This window comes from Xyrauchen texanus, chromosome 35 (genome assembly GCF_025860055.1).
Source record: "Xyrauchen texanus isolate HMW12.3.18 chromosome 35, RBS_HiC_50CHRs, whole genome shotgun sequence".
Classification (NCBI taxonomy): domain Eukaryota; kingdom Metazoa; phylum Chordata; class Actinopteri; order Cypriniformes; family Catostomidae; genus Xyrauchen; species Xyrauchen texanus.
In genome coordinates, this window is record NC_068310.1 from 20,515,436 (window position 1) to 20,528,547 (window position 13,112).

The 13,112-nt window shown below is 41.7% G+C and overlaps 1 protein-coding gene across 1 annotated transcript; it reads left to right on the forward strand.

Annotated features, from left to right (window-relative positions):
- The first annotated feature begins 967 nt into the window (after positions 1 to 967).
- On the forward strand, positions 968 to 12,875 carry LOC127628841 (solute carrier family 2, facilitated glucose transporter member 1-like). Its single transcript, XM_052105776.1, has 9 exons — positions 968 to 1,059; positions 4,207 to 4,367; positions 4,462 to 4,702; positions 8,121 to 8,283; positions 8,531 to 8,718; positions 8,881 to 8,985; positions 9,307 to 9,408; positions 9,635 to 9,838; positions 10,142 to 12,875. The coding sequence occupies exons 1-9, from the start codon at positions 982 to 984 to the stop codon at positions 10,328 to 10,330; spliced, it is 1,431 nt and encodes a 476-aa protein (XP_051961736.1). The 5' UTR covers positions 968 to 981; the 3' UTR covers positions 10,331 to 12,875.
- Positions 12,876 to 13,112: the final 237 nt, after the last annotated feature.

Sequence of the window (13,112 nt, forward strand, 5' to 3'; positions counted from 1 at the left end):
TGTTATGATGGGCAGAGCATTGTATTCTAAGAATACTACATGTTTACATTCTCAAACCTTCTGGCTAGAATTCCGTGGATTTCATATAGCCTATTTTACATCAGTCGGTTATGATATACAGTATATCATAGGGAAAGTCAGTAAATAAGTCGTAGGGATGTAGTAAACATGTGCTTTAATCGTGATTGAACAAGACTGGACAGATGTATTATGCAGAGTATAAATGCTGCAAAACACGTATAAACTCACATGCGAGTGGTAGCAGTCACATTTTACACAGTTAGTCTTACTCTACATGTTGATACTTGCATCATCTTCACGTTGTCTTTGAAGGGCTGTTGAGAGTGTTATGTAATAGCCTACAGTTGTGTGAGTGGATTGGAGCAAGAGGGGCTGGAGTAACCATAGACTTTGTGTGCATGTGTGGTTTCAGGTGCTACCAGATCTGTAATAGGATTATATTCAATAAGCAACAGGGTTTCCCTCATTCAATATTTTACATGTTAGTGCATTATTGGCTCAAACAGTCATATGGTGGGTCAACATTTCTGTGGAATAAACTGAACCATTGTTCAAACTATAGCTTGAGCCAGTATAAAGTGTCAAAAGAATTCCAGTATTGCAAACAATTTGATGTTGTATATGCCTTAAACCTATATATAGCAAAGCTTTAAAATGGATGCAAACTGTTTAGGATTTGGTACATACCCATTGAACTCCCCGTTAGTTTTTGATTTGATCTATAAAATAAACTTTGGTAGATTATAAATCTAAAATAAGCTTTTATATGTCATATTGTTAAATTCATACAGTAATTCATCAGCAAAAATGGCCATGTTAGCCTTTTGTCTTTGATATAAACAGCAGTACTTTCTATGAAGGATTGATTCAGAAGGATTCATATTGATTAATAGTCAAAATAAACTATTTCTTTACTCAAATATTGTTCTTTTACCCTTATAGCAGGTGACGCTCCAACTCATGATGGCTGTTTGTACAGCTGTGATTGGCTCCATGCAGTTTGGCTACAACACAGGTGTCATCAATGCCCCTCAGAAGGTGAATGCTCAAACGTACACTACAGACACGTGAATTGTCATATAAGCACTTATACTCTATATCAGCATTTGATAAATGTATTATAATGTATAAGATCATTTTAAAGGGGACCTATTATACAAAATTAAATTTTACATGGTGTTTGAACATAAATGTGTGTTGGCAGTGTGTGTACACGACCACCCTTTAATGATAAAAATCCACCCAATTTTAATCCCCATTAATCATATACATACATTTATCAAATAGCCATTCGGAAACTTCCTGGTTCATTCTCAAAGTTGTTACTCTGACGGAGTCTCTCCCTCATCAGGGTCTGACTCCGGTTCAAACATAAATGGCTGAACGCCACTATTTTCGCTGTCAGTCATATTGCTTATGATGTCTAGTTATCCAAAGCAGGGATGTCAAATCTCCACCCTATTCTGGATATGGGGTGGGGAGCAAGAGTGCATTTGCATTTAAAGACACACCCAAAAACAGCTCGTTTTTTTTCCCACCCAAAAATTGTCATTTTCAACATGGAATAATACATTATCTGTAGGGTATTTTGAGCTGAAACTTCACAGACACATTCTGGGGACACCAAAGTTTAAATGACATCTTGTGAAAGGGGCATTATAGGTGCCCTTTAAGATAATACATACTTAGCTAAACAGATTTCTGTCCCCTTCACACTGTATCTACTGACTACTCTGAGTGATTGACCACAAACCTAAATTATACTATCATGGGATGTCAGACACATTAGACAATAACAAGAGAGAACTTTACAGAACACTGATGGAGGTGAACAATGACTTGAGATGTGATTATTTCTCCTGATATTGAATATATTGTATATTTATTTGTCATAGTATTTTTTTAAAGTATTGTTGATGTTCAGATATTGTGGTTATTATGTAATACAGCTAATTTCAGATTAGCTGTAAACTCTATATTGTATCAATCCTCCTTGTATAGCCGGTTAAGCAATGCTAATTCACATGTGAAGAGGTCTCCAATTATAGACAATTAATACGGTTAGAATCTCTTAAGAGGAGATTCTTATAACAGTAGACCAGTGTCTCTCTTCCAGCCCAAACAAAGGCAAACATGAAATGGACCCATACAGAAATCTGATAGATGGCAACATACTCTATGTAAAACATGTATATACAGTACTTATGGTTTTCACAAGTCATATACTTGTACAGATGTAAAACATCTATTTCATAATTCTACAAAATGGGTGTTATTATATACTGTATGTAATAAATCCAGAATGCTCTTTTCCAATGATCTGTTGTCCAATGTCTGTTTCTTTGCCCACTCTAACCTTTTCTTTTTCTGTTTCAAAAGTGGCTTTTTCTTTGCAATTCTTCCCATAAGACCTGCACCCCTGAGTCTTCCCTTTACTGTTGTACATGAAACTGAGCAGGTAGAATTCAATGAAGCTGTCAGCTGAGGACATGTGAGGTGTCTATTCCTCAAATTAGAGACTCTGATGTACTTATCCTCTTGTTTAATTGTACATCTGGCCTTCCACATCCCTTTCTGTCCTGGTTACAGCCAGTTGTCCTTTGTCTTTGAAGACTGTAGTGAAAACCTTTGTATGAAATCATCAGTTTTTTTGGGCAATCTCAAGCATTGTACAGCCTTTATTTCTCAAAATAATGATTGACTGACAAGTTTCTTTTTTGCCATTTTTGTCCTAATATTGATCTTTAGACATGCCAGTCTATTGCATACTGCGGCAACTCAAAAACAAACAATGTTAAGCTTCATATAATGAATCAAATAGCATTCCACTGTGTTTGATATAATGGCAATTGAATTTCTAGTACCAAAATAGCAATTTATCATGATTACTCAAGTATAAGGTGTAGGAGTTATGGCTGCTGGAAATAGGGCCAATTAAAGTACCAATTTCCTTCCAAATCAGCAAATTCTGTACCCTATTCCAAAATGTTGGCCGGCAGCGTGTGTATATGTGTGTGTGTGTGTGTGTGTGTGTGTGTGTGATATATATATATATATATATATATATATATATATATATATATATATATATATATATATATAGTGAAAGAGTCCACAGCAGAATAAAGTAGGACACAAGAAACAGGCTTCTCCTGGCACAGGTAAGATCTTTAATTGGCAACTTCAACGCTTACAGCTTCACAAAACTCATTAGCTTCACAGGTATGTAGTTTCAAAAACTCATTAGCTTCACAGATACGAACACTCAAACTCATCAACTTCACAGACACTATGGACTTCCTTGTGCCAAGCTCTCACTCTTTCGCTCTCCACTGGTGGTGTGGCTGCTTATATACTGCTCTCCCCATGCTCACTGGAATTAGAGACAGGTGTTAGACATAATTTAACTCAGGTGCAAGCACCCTTACTGCTTTCTCTATCTCCGGACGGAAGCTTGACCACGCAACATATATTTACACTGTATATGTTCATATATGGCCTTTGTCAGATTTCAGTGTACAGAGTAAAATATATATAAAATACTTTATTCTTTATACTGTGAAATCTATTCTGTATACAGTATATTAGGGTCAGAAATGAAGGGAGGCTCAGGACAAAACTGCCACAGAAAGTGAGAAAAATGCCCCCAAATAGCGGCAAAAATGTCCCCATAATGAATTCCTCTGTTTAGACCTAATTATTTTGTATAAAGTATGAGTTGATGTTGATTTAATGTGATGGGTAAGAGGTTGTTCTCATCTAGTTAATCATATTGAGAATTTATGCTAATTGGTTGTTTAAAGGTGCAATCAGATATATTTTCCTCATTAAAAAAAGTTACTCTTTATGAATTAATGGTAATTTTAAAACAAATGTATAAAATCATGAGCATTCACTTGAGATGAAGACTCCAGTCATATCAGCAACCTTATGAAAGTTGTTTTATTCTACATGGAGAGGATCCCCTCATGGGGATTTCATGACCAGCCAAATACTACTCACTTAATATTTCACTCTTGGACTAAATTAATCATGAATAGTACATTTTTGGCATTGGTAAATGAAAACTATTGCATTTGAATCATGCTGCAACCAATCCCGTAGGTGCATATATAATTCGAATTATATAGAATTATGTATTGTATAATGCTCATACGTAATACTGCATGACATTTTCTCTTGTAGATCATTGAAGGCTTCTACAATGAGACGTGGAATGACAGATATGGAGAGTTCATACCGCCAACCGCACTAACTACACTCTGGTCTGTATCAGTTGCCATTTTCTCTGTAGGCGGCATCTTCGGCTCCTTCTCAGTTGGGCTCTTCGTAAACCGTTTTGGAAGGTAACTTGACAAACCAATCAGAACTTAAAGAAGTAAATATGCTTGTTTGCTGTAGTCCTGTGTCTTTGATATTTCTCCTTTGATCTTTTAACAGGAGGAATTCAATGCTTTTTGTTAATGTTCTGGCCTTCATCGCTGCTGCTTTCATGGGCTTCTCCAAGCTGGCTGCATCATGGGAGATGCTTATAATTGGACGTTTTATTGTGGGCCTTTACTCTGGCCTGTCCACAGGCTTTGTTCCAATGTATGTGGGAGAAATTGCCCCAACTTCTTTACGTGGAGCACTGGGCACTCTTCATCAGCTTGGCATTGTGATTGGCATCCTCATGGCACAGGTGAAATAATATGTTTCTTTTATTTTGAGAACACCTTTACCAATCATTAGAACTCTCTCATTGTTTAGACATTTGTGTGCCCTTATGATCCTGAGGGTTGTGTTGTCTGGAGCCATGTGCTCCTGGTAGGGTCTCCCAAGGCAAAGTGGTCTCAGGTGAGGGGCCAGACTAAGAATGGTTCAAAAATGACTCATGGAAAAAACGGCAAGAGGAGGAGTTACCCTGCCCGGAGGAAGCCCGGGGCCCCTGTCTGGAGCCAGGCCCAGATGGAGGGCTCGCCGGCGCAGCCTGGTGGCCGGGTTTGTCACGGAGCCCGGCCGGGCACAGCCCGAAGAAGCAACGTGGAACCCCCTCTACATCCCTTGGGCCCACCACCCATTGGAGGAACCGCGAGGAGTCGGGTGCGCTGCCATATGGGCGGCAGTGAAGGCCGTGGGCCTCGACGGACCAGACCCGGGCAGCAAAGGCTTGCTCTGGGGACGTGGAATGTCACCTCACTGGGGGAAGGAGCCGGAACTAGTGAGGGAGGTGGAGCGTTACCAGTTGGATCTGGTGGGGCTTACATCGACGCACAGTTTTGGCTCTGGATCCGTACTCCTGGATAGGGATGGACTCTATTCTTCTCTGGAGTTTCCCAGGGTGTGAGGCGACGGGCGGGTGTGGGGATACTCACGAGTCCCCGGCTGAGCGCCACTACGCTGGAGTTTACCCGGTGGATGAGAGGGTCGCCTCCCTACGCCTACGGGTTGTGGGGGGGAAAACTCTGACTGTTGTCTGTGCATATGCACCGAACAGCAGTTCAGAGTATTCGGCCTTCTTGGAGACCCTGAATGGAGTCCTGAATAGGGCCCCAGTAGGGGACTCCATAGTGATGCTGGGTGACTTCAATGCACACGTGGGAAATGACAGGGACACCTGGAAAGGCGTGATTGGGAGGAACGGCCTCCCTGATCTGAACTCAAGTGGATGTTTGTTACTAGATTTCTGTGCTAGTCATGGATTATCTATAACAAACACCATGTTCGAACATAAGGATGCTCATAAGTGTACGTGGTACCAGAGCACCCTAGGCCGAAGGTCGATGATCGATTTTGTAATCGTGTCGTCGGATCTGAGGCCATATGTTTTGGACACTCAGGTAAAGAGAGGGGCAGAGCTGTCAACCGATCACCATCTGGTGGTGAGTTGGGTCAGGGGTGGGGAAAGACTCTGGACAGACCTGGGAAGCCCAAGCGAGTAGTGCGGGTGAACTGGGAACGCTTGGAGGAGGTCCCTGTCCGTGAGATCTTCAACTCACACCTCCGGCGGAGTTTTTCAGGCATCCCCGCGGAGGTTGGGGACATTGAACCGAGTGGGCAATGTTCAAAGCTTCCATTGCCGGCCGCTGGTGGAGAGCTGCGGCCTCAAGGTTTTAGGTGCCGCAAGGGGTGGTAACCCTCGAACACCGTGGTGGACACTGGTGGTCAGGAAGCCGTCCGACTGAAGAAAGAGGCCTTCCGGATTTGTTGTCCCGGAGGTCTCCGGAGGCAGTTGCAAGGTACCGAAGGGCCCGAAGTGCTGCGCCTCGGCCGTGAGGGAGGCAAAGCAGTGGGTGTGGGAAAAGTTCGAGAAGCCATGGAGAAGGACTTTCAGTCCGCACCAAAGTGCTTCTGGAAAACCGTCCGCCACCTTAGGAGGGGAAACGGGAACCATTCAAGCTGTATACAGCAAAGATGGGACGCTGTTGACCTCAACCGAGGAGGTTATTGGGCGTGGAAGGAACACTTTGAAGAACTCCTAAATCCCAACACGCCCTCTATGGTAGAGGCAGAGCCGGAGGATGATGGGGATCAGATTCTATTTCCTGGGGAGGTCACTGAGGTAGTCAAACAACTCCGCGAGTGGCAAAGCCCCGGAATTGATGAGATCCGACCAGAAATGCTGAAAGCTCTGGATGTGGAGGGGTGTCATGGATGACACGCCTCTTCAACATTAGCGTGGAAATCTGGGACAGTACCTAAGGAGTGGCAGAACGGGGTGGTGGTTCCCCTCTTCAAAAGGGGGATCAGAGAGTGTGTGCCAACTACAGGGGTATCACACTTCTCAGCCTCCCTGGTAAAGTTTACTCCAAGGTGCTGGAGAGGAGGGTTCGGCCGATTGTCGAACCTCAGATTGAAGAGGAACAATGCGGTTTTGGCCCTGGTCGTGGAACGACGGACCAGATCTTTACTCGCAAGGATCCTGGAGGGGGCCTGGGAGTATGCCCATCCGGTCTACATGTGTTTTGTGGATCTGGAGAAGGCGTATGACCGGGTCCCCGGAGAGACTGTGGGAGGTGCTGCTGGAGTACGGGGTGGGGGTCCCTTCTTAGGGCTGATCCAATCCCTGTACGCCCAAAGCGAGGGCTGTGTCCGGTCCTCGGCACAAAGTCGAAGTTCATTCCATGTGGGGTTGGTCTCCGCCAAGGCTGCGCTTTGTCACCAATCCTGTTTGTGATATTCATGGACAGGATATCGAGGCGTAGTCGGGTGGGGAAGGTGTGCGGTTCGGTGGGCTGGGGATCTCATCGCTGCTTTTTGCAGATGATGTTGTCTTCATGTCATCATCGGTCCGGTGACCTTCAGCTCTCACTGGATCGCTTGGCAGTCAAGTGTGAAGCAGCTGGGATGAGGATTAGCACCTCTAAATCTGAGGCCATGGTTCTCAGCAGGAAACCGATGGAGTGCGTACTCCAGGTAGGGAATGAGGTTTTGCCCCAAGTGAAGGAGTTCAAGTACCTCGGGTCTTGTTCACGAGTGAGGGACAATGGAGCGGGAGGTTGGCCGGAGAATCGGGGCAGCAGGGGCGGTATTGCACTCGCTCTATCGCACCGTTAGTCACGTAAAAGAGAGCTGAGCCGAAGGCAAAGCTCTCGATCTACCGGTCAATTTTCGTTCCTACCCTCACCTATGGTCATGAAGGTTGGGTCATGACCGAAAGAACTAGGTCACGAGTACAAGCGGCCGAAATGGGCTTCCTCAGAAGGGTGGCGGGCTTCTCCCTTAGAGATAGGGTGAGGAGCTCAGTCATCCGTGAGGAGCTCGGAGTAGAGCCGCTGCTCCTTTGCGTTGAAAGGAGTCAGTTGAGGTGGTTTGGGCATCTGGTAAGGATGCCCCTGGCCGCCTCCCTAGGGAGGTGTTTCAGGCACGTCCAGCTGGGAGGAGGCCTCGGGAAGACCCAGGACTAGGTGGAGAGATTACATCTCCACACTGGCCTGGGAACGCCTCGGGGTCGCCCAGTCAGAGCTGGTTAATGTGGCTCGGGATAGGGAAGTTTGGGGCCCCCTGCTGGAGCAGCTGCCCCCGCGACCCGACTTCGGATAAGCGGTTGAAGATGGATGGATGGATCATTGTTTAGATAAAATGGATGTTTACCTGTTTTTTCCTATGTTGTTCTGTAGGTCTTTGGCATTAAAGAAATCATGGGGACCTCAACAATGTGGCCCTTCCTTCTGGGCTTTACCTTTATCCCAGCCATATTACAGTGTGCCCTGCTGCCATTCTGCCCTGAAAGTCCTCGCTACCTCCTGATCAACCAGAATGAAGAGGCCAAAGCCAAGAGTGGTGAGTTACATATTCCAAATCTGAATGGTCAAAGACTCAACTCTTCAAGGGATAGTTTACCCAAAAATTACTGACTGTCTCAATCCTTTCACTTTAATTTCATGGAAAAAAGATGCAATGAATGTGAATGGTGAAGGGTCATTGTCACCGGACATTTTGGGTGAACTAACCCTTTAAGAATAGTCCTACAACAAATTGTACACATGCTTATTACTTCTCAGCCTAACTACCTCTAACTAACTTCCAGTGCTTACGAAGCTACGTGGAACTGAAGATGTGGGTGCGGACATGGAGGAGATGCAGGAGGAAAGCAGGCAGATGATGAAGGAGAAGAAAGTCACCATCCCTGAACTGTTCCGCTCCCCACTTTATCGCCAGCCAATCTTCATTGCTATCATGCTGCAGCTCTCCCAGCAGTTCTCTGGCATCAATGCTGTAAGCTTTCCTGTTTATCTGTCTTTCTGTCCTAAAAATACCAACTACAGTAACATTATGAATTTAAGATTAGCATGACGTCTATCAAGACATGATCATTCCTTTAATGTGTACAAATGGACAGTAATTTGCATACTCAGTGAGGGTAATTGTGTTTTTCAGGTTTTTTATTATTCTACTGGTATATTTGAGAATGCAGGAGTGCCAGAGCCCGTCTATGCCACTATTGGTGCAGGAGTTGTGAATACAGCATTCACAGTGGTATCTGTAAGTTATTCAATCAAGTTTTCCCTGTTAGTATGTTCATTTCTAATGCCTGTATCTTAAAGGTGAAGAGTGTTATTTCTGCATGACCTAATGGCACCAAACAAAATTGCTGTTAATTAATTAATGACTGTTCACAGACGTTTCATACAAGTTCCCTGTCCTTAAATGTTTATCAAACAGGTACTCCCACCCCAAACTCATGCCAATGGTTGAGCCCCTGTTGGGCCACACTAATAAAAATTATACACTTTACCATTAAAGACTGATTTAGTCTCACACTTGGCCAGTTGATTGATACCCTTCTGTCCACTTCTAATTTAGCTGTTCATAGTTGAGCGGGCTGGACGAAGATCACTTCATCTCATTGGGCTGATGGGAATGGCTGCATCTTCTGTTCTCATGGCCATAGCTATGGCACTACTAGTATGTATATGTTTAAATGTATTTATTTTAAACCATAAAATGTTTTGTTGGGTATCCTAAATAATGTACCTCACATGGTAACATCTAAATGAACTGAATTAATTCTTGTCGAAATTATTAATTAATGTGACTGAATCTAAAGTAACAATTTAAGGTCAAAACTTTTGTGTAGTACTTTGTGTGTATATTCACTAATCTTTAACATTGTCTCTCAAAATCCTCTCAGGAACAAGTGAAATGGATGTCCTATGTCAGCATTGTTGCCATCTTTAGTTTTGTGGCATTCTTCGAGATTGGACCAGGCCCCATCCCATGGTTCATTGTGGCAGAACTCTTCAGTCAAGGTCCCCGGCCCTCTGCCATTGCTGTCGCTGGTTTCTCCAATTGGTTTGCCAACTTCCTGGTGGGAATGTGCTTCCAGTATGTTGAGGTATAGAAAAATGAACAAGATTTTTTCTCTCCACTGATAAAACTTTGTTTTAACAAAATGTTTTTAGTTTTTCCTTGCCACATTCACCTTGTGGACTTCAAGCCAACAAGGCATGTTTTTCTTTAAAGCTGTTCAGACATTGCTTTTTTTAGACATAAAAGGCATGATTGTCTGTAAAGCTAATTTGAAACCATGTGTATTTTGATGTGTAAGTGTTATACAAATAAAACGGACTTGACTGTTGTTGTTTTCACATTCATTAAAATGCTCCCTGTTCTGTCCTCTCATTCATTCCTTTGATAGCAACTGACGGGCCCATACGTTTTCATCATCTTCACTGTCCTTCTGCTGATCTTCTTCGTGTTCACCTACTTCAAGGTTCCAGAAACCAAGGGCCGGACATTTGATGAGATCTCAGCGAGCTTCCGCTCTGGGGCAGAGAAATATACCCGAGATGATCTCAATACACTGGGGGCAGACTCCCAGCTCTGAGCAAATAAATTAATAGCTATAGGCTAACCAATTGACAGTCCTCAGCTGTAGGATGGTGGGTATGTTCACAATGGTATGCTACCACATTATTCCTACAAGGAATACAGTATGTGTACGGTGCACATTATGCATTTTTTCTGTATGCACTGAATATCTAAATTACTTACCAATTACTACATTTGCCAAAATGTGCAGTATTCATCCAGCGCACACTCAATAGCTAGCTATCGTACTTCTCAATACAATATAGTCCATAAAAATGAGTGCCTAATTGGACTGCCAATAGCTATAATATTCATATACAAAATTGCTACAAAATGTCCGAATTTATTTCTGAGGTCATAACTGGAGACCTCTCATTGTAAACATGCCATGTAGTGAGTCATATAACATCAATGTACCATATTAGGATTTTATACATTTGCTTTTGCATACTTCTATTTCGAATACTATATAAAAAGAGCATGCAGTGTACAGTATGAGTGTAGTATGGAGTTTTCAGTATTTAGTATTCCATTCTGGGGGCCTGGGTATATCAGCGAGTAAAGACACTGACTACCACCCCTGGAATCATGAGTTCGAATACAGGGCGTGCTGAGTGACTCCAGCCAGGTCTCCTAAGCAACCAAATTATTTCTGTTGCTATAGAGGGTAGGGTCACATGGGGTAACCTCCTGGTGGTTGCTATAATATGGTAGCTGATGCAACTGAGATTGAGGAGAGTCACTACGCTGTAACGGTGGTGGCCCCTGTACTAAATTAAAATTAATTTTAAACTTAAAAATTTGGGTGCCAGACAGGTTTAGGCCTGTCAAAATTAATACCTTGCCCCAGCTAGCTCTAAAAGGCACCAATTACATGAAATAAAATAACAAAATAAGAGTATCAAATTTCAAAGCGTAAGTATATTTTAAAATGGCATAAAGAAAACAGTAAACAAAAGGCAAGGAGTCAAAGACTCAAACAAAATACCAGCAATAATCAAATACATAAATCCCAACAATAATTATTAGGGGGGGTCCTACGAACCCATGCCACTCCACTTTCACTGAAGAAGTGCAAACAACGGCTATGAAGAAAATCCAGGCCTCACTCTCTGGTGATAAGCACTGTCAGATTTCTCCCCTTGTGGTTTCTTCCTCTCTTCTCCAATCGTGTTCCTAATCCACATCCCAGTACACAAAACTAACTTTCTCCTTACTCAGCTCGGCACACCTCAACTTCACATCTAACCAGTCTCAAATCTCTCTTCTTTTTCTTTTTGACCTCAACAACCATCTTCCTGGTTACCTTTATAGAACCTTATTGTTGACACCTGGTAATATGAAGAGCAACCATTTTAGTTTGTGGCGGTGGATCCTTAAAGGGGCAGTGCGCAGTTCTGCTCTGCCACAACGCCACCACGTGGACATAAGAGCGCATTGTGAATTGGGCATTCCAAATTGGGGAGAAAAAGGGGAGAAAAATAAATAAATAAATGAAATAAAGGATTCCATTCCAAACATACCCACTGTCTCAGTTCAGAAACAGTAGAAGCATTTCTCCCCAGCAGGGCATACAAAGAGCGGCATAAAAAGTCCTACTTTTTTGCTCACATTATGAAATCAAATTGTTTAATAATAATGATAATCACTCACTTTTTGTTCTTTTCTGCATATTTACATGCACATGAATTTGACTATATTATATATTTGTGTACTACTACAATTGTAGAACATTTAGTTCACACATTTCAACTTAAAGATATTGTTTCATTTTTCTTTGATTTACATTATTATTGCATAACCATTTTAACAATTTGTTAACCAAGAGTCTTTTGTGAGTTCTGAAATGTCTACTGAAGGTAGATCAAACATGATGTAAGAATTGCATATTTTTTTAGTATGTGATTGCTATTTGATGTTTACCAAGGATTATGTCAAGATTAACTAACACATGGAATATGAACTCAAAACACATTTTAAAACTGATATAGTTATACCAGCAGTTCTCCTTCCTTTTAAAAGCATGGACTAGAGTGTCTAATGCCATATGAGGTTTAATATATTTTAAACTGGACCAAGCTTAAATTGCTATGTTATAAATAATATATATATATATATTTGATATTTTTAGATTTGTCTATTCAAAGACTGGATTGATTTTGTGCATAATGTTGATGATAATTTAGTACATTGTTCATTTTGCAAAGGTGCAATAATTGTTCACATATCCTTGTTTATTTATTCCACACATTACTAGGCATTACTAACGAAATATGCTTCTAATATATTTTGACATTTCTTGTGTAAAAATGTGTATTTGTCTATTAGGGTGTATGTGCTATGTTGTTTTCACTTAACATAGCATAAACACAGGAAAACTGTAAATAGGTTCAGTATGTGCTCAGTATTTTGAGTTTTTTAAACCTAAAAAATCCGAGATGGTTTTTCTCAGTACATCACAGAAATTGCATTAGAAATCCACAAATTGTGCCAAGATATGCCATTGTGTGAGACTTATTATATATATTTTAAATAACAAATGTATAGTTGGAAATAAATAAAGAGGATTTTTTTGTTGTTGTTTGTGTAGTCTGTGTTGAGATTAATGCATGGCAAAAATGTGTAAAAAACGAAAAAAAAAAAACCTACAATTATTCCCAACAACAGAAGATGGCAGTATTTCTCTCTACAGTAGTTTTAGCTATGCGCTATGAAAGAGCTATGATGTCATACGACGCCACAAATGTGAGTAATATATGGGATTAAATGTGAGTAATGTATGGCAACCCGTATCTAAT

What these genes read in the sequence shown, in the direction of transcription:
- LOC127628841 (XM_052105776.1), top strand. Translation starts at nt 982, where the DNA reads ATGATGGCTGTTTGTACAGCTGTGATTGGCTCCATGCAGTTTGGCTAC. An exon ending in TTGGCATCCTCATGGCACAG is followed by an intron (nt 4,703 to 8,120) that starts GTGAAATAATAT and finishes GTTGTTCTGTAG; the next exon opens with GTCTTTGGCATTAAAGAAAT. An exon ending in AGAGGCCAAAGCCAAGAGTG is followed by an intron (nt 8,284 to 8,530) that starts GTGAGTTACATA and finishes ACTAACTTCCAG; the next exon opens with TGCTTACGAAGCTACGTGGA.